The 15,021-nt window shown below is 38.0% G+C and overlaps 1 protein-coding gene across 6 annotated transcripts in view; it reads right to left on the reverse strand.

Annotated features, from left to right (window-relative positions):
• Positions 1–2,053: 2,053 nt before the first annotated feature.
• Rap1a (RAS-related protein 1a) overlaps positions 2,054–15,021 on the reverse strand; it is a 74,135-nt gene continuing 61,167 nt past the window's right edge. For 4 of the 6 annotated variants that reach the window (XM_006500907.4, XM_030252384.1, XM_030252385.1 and 1 more), the window contains 4 exons: positions 14,308–14,448; positions 12,549–12,692; positions 6,750–6,865; positions 2,055–3,758 (listed from right to left, as the gene is read on the reverse strand). In XM_006500907.4, coding sequence (XP_006500970.1) covers positions 6,779–6,865; positions 12,549–12,692; positions 14,308–14,448 — 372 coding nt within the window. In that variant the 3' untranslated portion in view covers positions 2,055–3,758; positions 6,750–6,778. Of the gene's footprint in view, positions 3,759–6,749; positions 6,866–9,858; positions 9,974–12,548; positions 12,693–14,307; positions 14,449–15,021 lie in introns of all 6 variants that reach the window. The other 2 variants (XR_001783642.2, NM_145541.5) reach the window with 2 other exon arrangements.

Genomic DNA, 15,021 nt, shown 5'->3' on the forward strand with positions numbered 1-15,021 from the left:
TAGTTGTCTGCTTCTTAACAAGCCCAAAGCACTTGCAACTCTCAAGTTTCCTTTGAAGGCTGTTAATATCTGGAAAACAGGATCCATGTTGCCTTCCCAAAAAAGAACTAGGCAGTCAGTTCAAAGTCTCTAGCTGTTCTTACAAGAACATTTAAACATGATAAAGTTAAGAGGACTGCACAGTCAATAGATTCAAGGCAAAACTTCAGGAAGAGAAACCCAAGACCAACCTAAGTGCCACACTGTATCTGTAAGAACATCTGTTTATACTGAGTAGCATTAATGCTACTAGCTGGGTAGGCAGACACGCTCACTGCTCACATTCATTTGCTCTTTCCAGAGTCTGGATGAGCAAACCAAAGTGTCTTTTGATGCTTGGTGTGGATGGTTGTGGGGCCACTTCACTCTATATTTAGCACCGTAAATAAGCAAAGACCCAAATAAAAGTGTAATTTTCCTCCTCTAAATTATGAGAGAGCTTCTTCACAAGCTAATTTCAACACATAATTTATAAGAGACATGTTGTTGACTAACATCCTAAGAGTATCGGTCAGGAAAGGAATACAGTACTCACTGTTTCTCTTTCTGACCCTTGGTCCCTAACCAAAACTCAGACATATGACTGACAAACATTTGTTGACCTGTGAGGGTACACAGGGTAGCTATTTTAAAGTGACTGGACTCAAGGCATGCAGAATGTTTTATTACGATTCTTAAGGAGAGAAAAATGACTCCAAATCACTTGTTTTAGTCAAGTAGACAAAAAAGAACATCACAACTTCGGAAAAGGAGACGGTCTTATTGAGGAGTAAAAGGAGTTCTCTGATGATGGCAGATGAGGATGGCAGACCAAGGTGAGTTCAGAGCTGTGGGGAGATGGCAGTCACATGCTAGCAGCCACTGTTTCTCCAAACATTAAGAAAAATACATACTAAAGTGGCTACAGTGCATTAAGTTAATGGTATTCATACCTTCCCAAAATTTTGTGTCTATTTTTTGCCTAATTAAGTTGTAAACTCCATGAGTCTTTGTAAGGAAATGCTGGTAGAAGCATCATATGATACCGAAGCTCCCCCTGGTGGAGGGTAAGGTGATGCACTTGCATTTACTGTTAATTATAAAATTAGATTGGAGGCATCAAGTCATTAAAGTTGCTTGTGGTCTAGTTGGGAAAATTAAAAACCTACCAATTGTAGCATCAAGCTTCCTTTAAATTAAATTGTTATTCACAAAATCAAAGCTATTATACTTGAAATAGCCATAAACACTACTACGTAATTTGTTCATAGATATGCATCATGAGATTCAAATTAATACCCTAGAAACTCTCCATGTCTTGGCTATGAAAATACATCTTGCCTTCAGTTGCCCTTCCCAAGACCAAGGAGTTCACATAAAGACACTATAAAAATATAGCCCTCTCTCTTAACAGGACACCTTTACATGTTGCTCAGCAAGTACAAATTTCCCTTGGATAACACTGCATCCCTCTGGCTTGAATATCCTTCAATGTCAAAAGGGTGTTTTTTTGTTTTTTTTTTTGTTTTTGTTTTTGTTTTACCTTTAACCCAAGGGAGGAGTGTAAGATGTGTCAAAGGAAACTGATAAAATCAGTCTGTGTTACTGGTGAGACTATTTTAATTTAACAAATATCTACACAACCCACGTGATATAACGTATTTAGATATTTTAGCTGGTTTGTGAGAGGTCTGTCTGTCCATGATTTTTAAGTCCAAAGAAATGTGTGAGAAGTATTTCAAAGCATAATGACTTCAGAAGTCCTTAAAATATGGTATGTCCCTAATTGGTCACACAGTGATATATTCCTGTAATCCTAGCTACTTGAGACACTGAGGCAGGAGATTCACCTGAACCCAGAAGTTTGAAGCCAGCCTGAGTGGTATAACAAGACCTCCCTTAAAAGACAACCACAATCAAAGAGCCCAGCTCCTCTTTCTGGGACAAATGGACCCTATCCTTCTACTTGCATTTTAGTTTAGCTTAAGGTTTTGCCTCTTAGTCACAGACATGTATAACTGGATAAAGAGAAGGGAAATGTTAAGTAGCTAAGTTTATTAGAATATCAAAAGAATACAATTTCCAATGTTTCAAACAGTACTTTTTGACATTTCTTCAGGTTGGTTGGATCTTACATTTGAAAGCTGACTTGGTAACTAAAGGGCTGTCCACACACCTGGCATATCTCAGCAAGGCATGAACACCTTCACACCTAGTTGCAATGAGACCATATCTAGATCCCTGAGCAAAGATTTACTTTCTAGGACTGGTCTCCTTGATTTTCAGGGACAAGGCACAGGGTTTCCTAAGCTTGCAATCTGCTTTCTTCTCCTGTATGCACCTGGCCAACAGGCCATTTGCTTTCTCTTTCTTCATGGAGAACATACAGCAGTATCGCCCTGGCTCCATGTCCTACATATGCCCCACCTTTGTAAAATGCAACTGGGAAGGAAAAGAAAAGCACCTCTGTACAGCCAGCAAGCTGCTGTATCCATCTTCACAGCATTCCTCTACACTGCTCATACAGTCAAGTCACACGTCCCTTTTTGTGTTCTGACTTGCAACCACTTCCCTCAAGTTCTTCCATCTACTAGAGAGCAAGTTTGAAAATTTTCATTTAACACTTCATTGGTGGACACACACCAACAAATTAACAATGGCAAGGATTCCCTGGATGAAGTTACAAACTGTGTATGTAGGATTTGCGATAGTCAAAGTCAAACCCTGGTAATACAGTATTGAACTTATCTTTTTACATATAAAAATAATACAGAGTGGGATACTTTATTCAATATGATACAATCTTTAAGGTCAAGAGAGTATATATAAAACTATTCTATGTCACATGGTGCATCTTACTGTATAGTAGGAATAACTCTATCTAGAGCAGGAGTGCGAGGTCTGTTCCTAGAGAGATCACCAGTTAGGGTAGTTTAAAGCCAAGTGTTCTGCTGAATCCAGGCAGAAAGGAAGAGCTACTGCTGCACTCTAAACAATGTGGTCATTATAAAATAAAGGACTATGTCAATAAACAATAACAAAAAGACACAAACCAAATGAAAATGTACTAAAATTTAATCATCCATAAAAGCTGTAATTTAATCTGACAGTAAAACACAAGAAGCAATATTAGAGTTGGTTTAGTATATTATATATTCTAGCTTTGAAAGCCATAGAAATCAGTTATCCCAGTTTTTCCCTATAAAAGACCCATTTTTCCAAAGCATTATGCACAAACAATTTTAATTAGAATATAATGACAGATGATATTTTCATAATTTTAAATATAAAATGAAGTCAATGACTCAAAAAAGTTATCTGCTGCAATGAGTTTGAGAGGAGATTTCATAATCTATATCATTACAGATATAAAGTATGATGGTTCAATTTTTTAGTGCTTGACAGGGAGGAGTCATGATAAAAACGTCAATATGAAATCATTTGATTATAGTAGTACATCTAACATTTGAAATGCATCCATGCTCTTCTGTATAATTGTATTAGAGTCAAGTATCTTATTTCACATCTGTTATAACTGCTATTGCAAAGGAGAAATACTATGTCTTATTTCCAAGAGATATACACAGAGCAACTTTGTCTCCAGGGAACTTGTGCAAACCAATATAAGATCTAAATTCTTCACATAATATATAAAACAGGAGAAGCCTCTTCAGATTTCGTTTTTGAAGTCTGGAATGCTGGCACTTTCCAATTAGGCAACAGTTCTTCATTTCTGTAATCTGGAACATTGAAGAGACACAGACACATAGAGCTAGGGTTCTCTCAATATCAATATCAATATCAATATCAATATCAATATCAATAAAGAGCTATCTAATGACAGGAGGGATGACAGCACTGAACATTCATTCCTAAGGAACTGAAGTCCATTAAGCTACTTCAGTAGAAGAGCTATCTGACTTTCCCATTAAACATGCTCAAACATAAGCTGGGCATAGTGGCATGAGGGTCAGGAGTTTAAGTCTGACCTTGATTACAGTTTGAAGTACACAGACTGTCCCAAAAGTTCAAAGTCAAATATAAAAGACAGAATTAGTAGTCAGTTAGTAGTCAATTTTTGTCTGCCCTGCTTTTATTACACTCAGTATTTCACATTTTATCTAACACCCTATATAAAGAGGCAAACAGTAGTATTTTGCTTATATCCCATTACCTTATTTTTAAAAGTCAACATTTGTCTACATACACACTCTGTGGGAAATTCAGCCATTTTCTGATACCATATTAAGAACTATTACTTATAACCCAGCCGGTAAGACACAGCACAGAAAGAGCCCAGATCCGAAGGCAGAAGAATCAGCAGGCCCCACTACTCAGCAGAAGCCAATTAGTTTAGAGGGCAAACTCCTGATGATAAATTTCTCTGAGATCCTTAAAATTGGGTCATTTAAGAAATTTACATGTTTTAATACAATTCTACTTAAAGGCTTTAGCTACATAAGCTGCCTTCGACATTCAAATACTCTTACTAAAATATTATAATTGTTATTTAAATCTAACCTCTGTTATCTTAGAACTTTTCAGCCCTAGTCTTGCCATATTGGCCAGGATGTTCTCAGATTCCTGGGCTCAGGTAACCCTTCTGCCTTAGCCTGATGAGATGGGACTACAGACATGCGCCACCACACTAAACTTAGCATTTTAATTACAAATCACAACAAAATGTACTGCAAAGCATTTTGGTTGCTAAGGCCTCTATTATTGGGCACTATCACACACCTATAAGGATCTCAGGAAACTACATTTAAATTGAATTATGTACAATCTTAAGATTGAGACAACTAATATGAATGGCTTATTTCCAGACTTAGGCAAGATTTCTTTTCTCTCAGGAAAACTTTATGCATGAATGAATTTTAAAATCACAATAGTCCAAATGATACCTTTCCCTTTAATATAAACTAAGAGAACATTTTCTGAGAATGCAAAGTAAAAAAAACTCCTGTTTGCCAAGGTAATGTTGCCAATAAGCTATTCAACTCTAGAAGAGTAAAACAAGACATTACCAACTCAAGTCCTCATTTTTGTCTTTGTCTTTTGTCCCTTCCTTAAACACACATACACATCCCAGAAATCTTAACAAGAATCATTTTCAGGAAACTAATGATTTAAAATATTTTCATCAATCTGTTTCAGTAAAAAGCCACTTAGCTCTTCAGGAACCTCAGCCGTTTAGGTGGGAGCTGACCTTCTGAATTTGACCACCTAAGACAATCTCCATGCTCTTCCTCCTTTCTATTTTTCCTTTAAAAAGGGTTGCAGTTACTCAACTGTTTTCTCTAAGAAAGAAAGTTATTCACCCCATCTCTAGGAGTACAAATTAGCTCTTTGGGAGCTCAGACAGTAACAATCTACTAAATAGGCCCCAGAGGTCAACAGGAGTTAGTGTCACCAACTCTCAAGTTAGGAGAGTTTATGTTCTTCTAACTCCATCAAGTTTAGTTATAGTCACATAATTAGCCTCAAACTACATCATCCATCTGACCCAGGAAAGCATTTGCTTTCGTTTAGGAACTTCAGGGGATTTAAATATGTAGTTAAAGGAAACCATGTAACTGGCTCACATACTCTTACCTGACTGGCAGTACAAATGACATGAATCTCTTAATGAAAGCTGAAGTGCTACCTGAAGTCAACTACTACTTGATGCAGACTGGCAAAGCGTCTGGTGGAGAGTCATTCACTCTTGAGAAGAGCTGACAAATAGATCTACAATGATATGCCACCACACATCAGATAGAATGGCTCAGTTTTAAAAACCTGAAAATACCAATCTTGGGGAGGATGTGGAATTGCTGGTACATGTACTCTGGTATAAACACTTAAAGAACCCATATGTACAGCATATGAGCTGGCCATTATGTTTCTACATACATACATGTGCATAAATTATGCACACAGTTACAAACTATTCATATAGTTTGCTTGTTTTAGCTTTAAGTCAGGGTCTCATAGAGCCCTGACTGGTCTGACTTTGCTTATGTAAAGGGAGGCTGGTTTTGAACATCTAATCTTCCCACCTCATTCTCTTGTCTGGGATAAAAGGTCTGAGCTGCTAGGCTAGGCTCAGTATTATCCTTACTAATCCCTCAAAAGTACCTCAACAGCAAATACCTTAGTCAAATAATAAACTAACTACTTCCATAAAGTAAGCTGGGGTTGGAGAGGTGGTTCAGCAGTTAAGAACACTGGCTACACTTCCAGAGGACTTCAATTCCCAGCACCCACATGGCAGCTCACAGCTATCTGTAACCCCAATTCCAGGGGACCTGACACTCTTACACAGACATACATACAGGCAGAAAAAAACCAATCAATGTTCATAAAATAAAAATTAATTAAAAATAAACTACTGAATATATATACATATATATGTATATGTGTATGTATATGTGTATGTATATGTGTATATATATATGTATATGTATATGTATATATATATGCTATGCTAACGTCACAGAGGAGCAAACAGAATGGTAACCTGGGTAAATGCTCTTAATAGCCACTCTGTGGCAGGTGTGGTCAACCTGGTGGCAAGCAAATCACACATGGTCCTCACTCTGAGCTTAGACCCTCCTGGGGAGTAAACAAATCACTCAACAGACACAGGTATCTCTACAAGCACACAAGTACAAGCTATAGATGCTCAGACACACAGAGAATAAGAGACAGGGAGATGCAGAGTCCTCCGTTCTGCTTAAGTGTCTTACCTGGCTCAGAGCTGCTGCTGACTTCAGGTCTAGAGCAGCAAACATGATTTCTTTTTAGGCTTCTTCTTTTCCACTGGTGTTTTTCTATTTATCTGTCTGACCAGGTCATAAAATATCTAGGTAAAAACAACAATAAAAGATACTGATTGTTTGTTCCACAGAATGATTTTGAAAGAACTAAGCATTACTCTGCCATTAGATCTGTGCTTCACTGTCATCTTCTGAAGTCTAGTTTCTTAGCTTCCCAAGCTAACTTAGAGTAAAGCAGGACTTACTTATTCACGATTAAGGATATGTAGCTGCTCTTAGACAGTCAGTAGTCAATTAAAAAATCAAGTGGTGAGCACTTAAAATTAGAATTAAAATTATAGCACCAAAGTGACTGCAGTAACAGCAATGCCCTCCTTCCCCTCATTTTCCTAGATCCAGGCACCAGCACTTTGCTGCTTTTACTCTACTGGTCTTTCTCTTTCTCTCCAAACACATTTGCTTTTGAATCACGTTATAGTGACATGGATCCTTAAAGGGTTTAAACATATATCTCCCAGAACAAGAGTATATTCTTGTGGTAACTTAAACATAATGCTGGTCATAGGGCTGGAGAGATGACTCAGCAATTAAGAGCATCAACTGCTCTTCCAGAGATTCTGGATTCGATTCCCAGCAACCACGTGGTGGCTCACAACCATCTGTAATGGGTTCTGATGCCCTCTTCTGGTGTGTCTCAAAACGGTGACAATGTACTTACATATATAAAATGAATTTAAAAAAAAAAGCTAATCACAGTAAGATATTTAAGACATTTCTTTGTATCATCTTGAGCGTAAACTCCAATTTTGTCAGATATCATAACCAGGTCCTAAAATGGGCAGAATCCATCAGGATCCATACTGCAGTCTGTCCTTGATACTGTAGCATCTGTGTCTTATTATTTGCTTATCTGTTTATTATTTGCTGTCTGTGTCTTATTATTTGCTTATCTGTTTGAAGTGGGGCCTCATTTCAAGCCTGGGCCGATTCAAACGTACTATTACTCAGGCTGGCCTTGAACTCCTGATTCTCCTGCCTCCATCTCCCAAATGCACACCACCTCATACACTGCTTTCAGCCTTCAAAACTGGGAATAGTTCTTTGGTCTTTGTCTTTCAGGGTTTTCTGTTTTGTTTTCTCACTTCTAAAAATAAAGTCTAATAAATGTATATAGAATTTCCCTTAATCTTTATTTGACGATGATGTACATTTTAGGCTGGGACAGGTAAAAGTGTGTCTCTCTTCAGGTAACCCAAGATCAAGTCCATGATGTCCACCCATTATGAATTTTTTGATTTTTGTTTAAGGTAGGGTCTTACTATGTTGCCCTGGCTGGCCTGAAACTCACTTTAAGACAAGGCTGGTCTTGAACTTAAAAGGTCCACTTGCTCTACCTCCTTAGTGCTGGGATTAAAAGTGTGCACCTACATGGTCAAAGCAAACAATACAACAGACAGGAATAATCCACTAATCCCTGATTGGAAGTGGCAAAGAGTATAGTCATAACCATGAAGATTCATCTTTGGAAGAATGAAAAACATCAAAGACAAAAACTACAATACTTCCTATGTCATGAAAGCAGGTTACTTTAACTCTGCTCTGTTATATGTAGTTTCACCGTGTTAAGCATCGCAATGTTTTAAAACAAATCTGGTTCTTTGCTAAGAATGCAGGCACTCACTCAGTAATGGCGTGGGATGAAAGTAAAGGCCCTCAGCACCCTCATCTGAATGCCTGATCTGCAGAACTGGCTTTAAGAGTACAACAGGGTGAACTGGCAACATTCCAACACATGCCAAACCAACTGTGTTGAAGGCAAATTTCCTTATTTGCTTTGTTTTGCGGTGTTGGGGATGGAATTCATGCCTTGCTCTTGTAGGCAAACACTCAACAGCCAAGTTGTATCTTTAGCTAAATGATTTTAATCACTGTGGTTTTATTAGAGAATGACCTTAACAGTTTTTAGTAATTTTTTTTTTATTTTTTGTTTTTTGAGACAGGGTTTCTCTGTATAGCCCTGGCTGTCCTGGAACTCACTTTGTAGACCAGGCTGGCCTCGAACTCAGAAATCCGCCTGCCTCTGTCTCCCAAGTGCTGGGATTAAAGGTGTGCGCCACCATACCCGGCGTGCTTTATTTTTTTATTTTCCATTTATCTATCTGCATGGGTGCCTGTGGAATACAAAGTGTTGGATCAGCCACATCTGGACTTATAGAAAGTTGTGAGCCATGGGCGCTGGACCTGAATTCATGGCCTTTCATAAAGCCTTATAAGCTTTTAACCACAAAGCCATCTCTCCAGCCCAAGCATGCCTTTGATCCAAAGATACACACACTAAAATATATCAGAGCAAAGAAATGTGGTTCCCATAAGTACGTGGCAAAATGTTAACAGTTAGTGAATCTAAATAAAGAATAAACAATATTTTTCTCGTTCTTTTAAGTAAATTTCAAAAGCAAGAGATTTTAACATCATTGATTTACATTTATTTCTCTTATTGTTGTTTGCAGTAGTGAGGAATTAAACCCACAGCCTGTACATGCTAGGAGCATCCTCCACCCTGAACTATATTCTAGTCAGTGTATTTTATCAAAGATGAGAAACAAACTATACATTTCTTTAAGATGAAAATCATCTGTTACTTTTTCAAATGGCTCAGAGATTACAAGACTAAACTGCTGGAAATAAAAAAGAACAGATTCACTACAATGCTATAAATATATTCTTGTTTTGTTCCCTCCATCCAATTCCCATTTTCTAAAATCATTGCACTTTCTACAATTTTATTTCTAAATGTTAAAAACTACAACATTTATAAGCAAACTGGTAGCTGTTTTCACAGCTCTGAAACCTTCCAGAACTTACGAATATGAGTCATTGTTGTGCAAGGCTTAACATGCAAGCAAATACAAATACAAAGTAACAAAAAGATAAACCAGAACAGTAAAATAATGAAACACACCCAGCTCCTATTTCAGTTTCTTCCTACCAGCCACCTTCCAGCTTCTGGCACACAGAGACAGGTAACCGATTGTTTGCAGTATCATTTTAAATTACATCTTTGGAAAACATGGCCTACCTCACAGCAGCAGGTGGTTCAGTGATGAGGGCAAGTTCGAACTATAATATTTGGTTAGAAATGCTGAAAGTTCCCAGCCTAGGTTCGTCCTCATCTCTCTGAACTATAGAAAAATCTAGAGGGAACACAGAATAGAGTTTCTCAACCCCTCTCCCATTCCTAATTGGGATGTCTTTATTCCAATCATTACTCTAGCCTCAGCAAAGAACAAGAAATTTGGGGCTAAGATTGAGGTATTTCCAGTGCACTGATTGATACTTGTAGAATAGAGAGAATTAGAGGGCTCTGGCCAAGCACTGTGTCCCTATCTGTTGCAAATTTAAAGTCAAGAGCTGAATCTTGTGAAATTATTATTCCCCTATCTTCATGCATTCAGAAACCATACAAGCATTAGAACAGCAGTTTGAGTGGTCTGAAAAACCACCAACTATTCAAGGAATTTTGCAGCTGAATTATTAGGCTATGAAGAGTGAGATCTTAAAAAAACAAATACCTCAAATTATACTCTCATTTCTAGCATGTAGTCTGTGTGGTTTCTCAAAGAAGTGGAGACTATTATGATGACTATGGCACTTTATATTGTTTTTTAAACCCCTATGTAAAGCTTGAACAAGACACCATGAATAAGTCAATTCTGCTGCATTAGAAACTGCAACCCAGGGGGTTTAATAGCCTGTGTGGGATCCCACAATCTTGTAAAGATAAAAGACGAGGAATACTTACTTTCTCCCTACTAAACTCTGGCTCCTACAGGGAGAGGTCTTGTGTGATAGAACTCTGGTCCAACTCAGCTCTGCACATTTGATGAACGTGGAAGGTGGATAGCAGTGAGGGTGACAGACAAAGTAAGGAACCAGATTCCAAAGGCCAAATCATCCTTCATAAGGTGACACTGCACTACAACTCTACGACCCAGGGGCATTCACCAACTGTAATGTATTCTTCATTAAAGTATTCTCAGCTCACTTTAGTTGGGTCTTGTGATATATAGTGCAGGCTGGCCTAGAACTCCCAGTCCTGCCTTGACCTCCAGACTGCTGGGATGACAAGTGCATGCCACTATATCTGGGTCCTTTTCTTGCTCATTCATGTTTTCAAAAAATACTATATTAAACATTAAAATTTTATTACAGCCATATTTTAAAAACAACCTCTAGGAAATTCTAATTCTATAACAAAAGAGGATGAGTGACAGCTCTCAATTTCTTCTCACTGACCTAGCAGTGAATAACAAATAACTGTATGGCAGGGCTCAGTAGGACTGGTTCCTCAACTAGGATGTAAACCTCTTAATGGCTGAAATCGTTCTGTCTGGATGACTGCCACTTGGGTACAGAATGAAGTGCCAGGCATACTACAGGTACTCAATGTGTTTGCCAGGTAAGTGGAATTAAAAGATTTTTGTATTTGTTAAAAGTGGTTTCACCTAAAAAAAGCAAGCTTTAGCATTCTTGATTATGATAAGAAACAGAATATATAGTAAGCTGACTTTTTTTCCTTACCAGATGTTTAAAATAATATTCTACAAGCACAGTCCTGAAAAATGATTTACAGAACCAGAGGCCAGAGAAGTGCAACCCCAGCCTTGATGAGCAAGCCTTCTCTTATTCTCACCTGTGTCCAGGTACCTGCGACACTACAATGGCAAGTGCATCAGCCAGAGAAGGAAAAAAGAGGCTTACTCGGCCTTTCTGCACCATTTATTGCAAATGATTTTGGTAAACAACATAGTAGTACACATGGCTCCAGCTGCATCTGTAGTAGAGGATGGCCTTGTCATGCATCAGTGGAAGGAGAGGTCATTGGTCCTGTGAAGGCTCTATGCCCCGGTGTAGAGCCATTGTAGGCAGGGAGGTGGGAGTGGGTGGGTGGGTGGAGGAACACCCTCATAGAAGCAGGGGGAGGGAGGGTGTGATAGAGTGTTTTGAGGAGGGAGGGAACCCAGGAAAGGGGATAACCTTTGAAATGTAAATAAAATACCCAATTAAAAAAAAAGTTCCAAAAGCAAAAGAACTCTCATGGATGTGCCTGATTGGTGTTAGCAATTTGGGAAATGAACTAATTTTTGGGGGCTCGGTCAACTATTGCCTTTTTAAAATGAGGCACATAAGATTATTTGCAAAGCCTTCTGGACCGTAGTTAAGATCTTAAATAGTGAGGTGCTCAAATTAGACACACGCGCATCCCGACTCCCAATCTGAAGGACTGAGTGGTTTGACTTACACGTTTGCTCACACAGACCACACTTAGGCATGCATCAAAAGGAGCAAGAAAAAAATAGGAGCAAGAATCAAAATCAAATTCTATGATGGTATTTTATAACGAAGGCTCATTATAATGGCAACTTTTAATTTTTTTTTTACTGTTCTATTGGACTTTACCACCTATTTATATTCAACTGAATAAGTAACTTATAATAAAAAGTGCTGGGTCAAGTTTCAAATGCTAGCACTGGCATATCACTTAAAAGTTTTAGCAGGATTTTATATGCAGCCTGTGACAATAAGGTAACATTAGGTGTCTGCACTGAAACTCTTAAGAGAATGATGTCATGGAAGCCAAAGAACACAGTGTCTAGAAATTACTATTTTCTACAAGGTGGTAAAATTGAGATTTTTATTTTTTCTGAAAACTTCTGGCTATGAAAATAAAAAGGCACTTGTTTACACTGTCCAACGGTTGCAGGTTACCTCATTAACGTTGATCTTTGACTTTGCAGAAGATTCTAAAAAGGCACAGTTACACCACTGTCTTGCTAAATTCTGGCCTTGTTCTTTGCCAACTACCCGTTCATCTTCCAAGTCACATTTATTGCCAACCAAAATCATTGGAACCTGCAGGAAGGAAAAAGAACACAGCAGTTTGCAACTGTATATATCACTAAGTGATTCCAGGTGCTGTGTGTTGTGGTTGCTCAGGACAGAAGGAGAATGGAAGGCAGAGAGAGGGGCCAAAAATAGTGAACTCCTACTGGACTCACACACCAATTATTATAAAGAATATGATTCCATTTTTTCTTAATGTAGTGTATGAATGCAATGCACCATGTTCATGTGTGGTGCCCGGGGAGGCCAAAAGAGCTACAGAGGACTGTGAACTACTATGTGGGTACTGAGCATTGAACCCTGGTCCTTTGGGAGGACAGCAAGTGTTAACTACTGAGCCATCTCTCCATTCCTTAATAATAAAGAATAAAAATAGGAGTTGAAGAGACAACTCAGTGGTCAAGAGCATTTGCTGCTCTTCTAGAGGACCTGAGTTCAGTTTCCAACATTCACATCAGATGGCTCACAATCACCTGTAACTCCAGCTCCAGGGACTCTAACATCCGCTTTCAGCCTCCCTGGACACCCCTTAACAAGCGGAAGACACAACAAGCAGCTGTGTCTTTCCTGTCACTCCATACCACAGATGTTTGACTGTCTTTAACACAACATCCTACTTCCAATAAAACATTCAGCTAACAAACTGTGTTAGGTTCTTCAGCTAAATGTTCAGAGAACAAAGCCAGAAGGTTGTAAGGCAACGTACTACACACAAAAAGAACGTTCGGGATGTGATGAACCTTTTACCCAAAACAGGTTACATTAAACAGTCTAGGCATCTTTCTTCTTTTACTGACGGAGTAAAGGGGATTAACATTTTCAGAACTCACTGATCTGTGTGTTATGAAACAGAACTCTCTGGATAAAGCAAGGAAGACAACTATTCATTAAGGCAGTCATGGAGTCATATGGCACCTATTCCTCCTACCAACAATGTTACCAAGATTAAGGTCCTGAGAAGTTGTACATGCTCCCATTAGAAAACACACACACACACACACACACACACACACACAAAACCAGGAATGTGTAACTGAAAATTTCTATCTTAATTTATATAATGCAAAAGGAATTTCCCCATAAGTTCCAGGTGATGTAAACATATACAATATATTTTTTTTTTACAAAGGTAAGCAAAAAGCATATGCTACCAACAAAGGTAGCATATGACTATAATCCCAGTATTTAGAAGGTGGAGACAGAAAAATTAAGTACCTAAGGCTAGCCTACTTTATATAGCAAGATACTGTGTTAAAACAGCAAAGCAATCCAAAGAACATGTATGGAAAGAATTTTAGAAACAGCAACACTCATCTTATGGCTCTTTGAAAATGTCTCATGTTCAAAGCTTGAGTCTCACACCTTCCCTCTTCCATGAAGTATCTGAGTCCTCATTCTTTTTATTCACATGGCAAAACGAGTGTCACTTTGCCATACAAGTGTTCATTTTCTAAACATCTCAACATATAACTAACAGGTTAATTTTGAAAGCTGAAATTTATTTTCAGGGGCTCTTTTTGACGTATGCTACATACCTTTTAAACCTTCTGCTGATGAGAAAGCAGACATTCTTATTTGGCTGTAGAGAAATAGCAATATGTTCTATATAGAGAAAAATACTTACATCTTCTGTGTCTTTAACCCGTAAAATCTGTTCTCTCAAGTCTTGTAAATCATTAAACGTAGACTGAGCTGTAATTGAATAAACTAGTGCAAACCCTTGGCCATTCTTCATATACAAATCCCTCATTGCTGTAAATTGCTCCTATAATTAAAAAAATTATAAATATAAGTGCATTTTGAATGAATGCTGTAATAATTTTAAACAGAAAAATCTTAAATAAGGACCTACATTTAAATTACATATTGACATAAGACTTCAGGCTAGTTTCAAGAAACTGAGGTAAATGTCTATGTTTGCTGATACAATTCCTTTTATTTACAAACCTGAGTTTATTTTGTTTGGAAGATTTACATATGATCACCACTCAAGTAGAAACAATTCAAGATGGAAATGACCAGATAGGTACATTACCAACCCTAGAACAGACTCTTCTGAAAAGAGCTTTTTCCTATTCTTTTCCTACTCCCTGAATTTCAAATTCTTAGAAAGGACCTGAGAACAGGACAGTGACTGTTCTCTTCAGAGTCACTGACCGTCAACATCAGTCACAGTTGCACTAGATACAGTGACTATTTTTTTAAGAGTCACTAACCATTAACTTGGTCACAGTCATACCAGATTAAATGTTTTCTGTTTGCTTGAAGTCACTTTCTCTTCTTTGGAGAATCATTATTATATGTTATACCCATAGATAGCAATACAGAATGTCTAAAA

This window comes from Mus musculus, chromosome 3, assembly GCF_000001635.26.
Source record: "Mus musculus strain C57BL/6J chromosome 3, GRCm38.p6 C57BL/6J".
In the NCBI taxonomy this organism is placed as follows: Eukaryota; Metazoa; Chordata; class Mammalia; order Rodentia; family Muridae; genus Mus; species Mus musculus.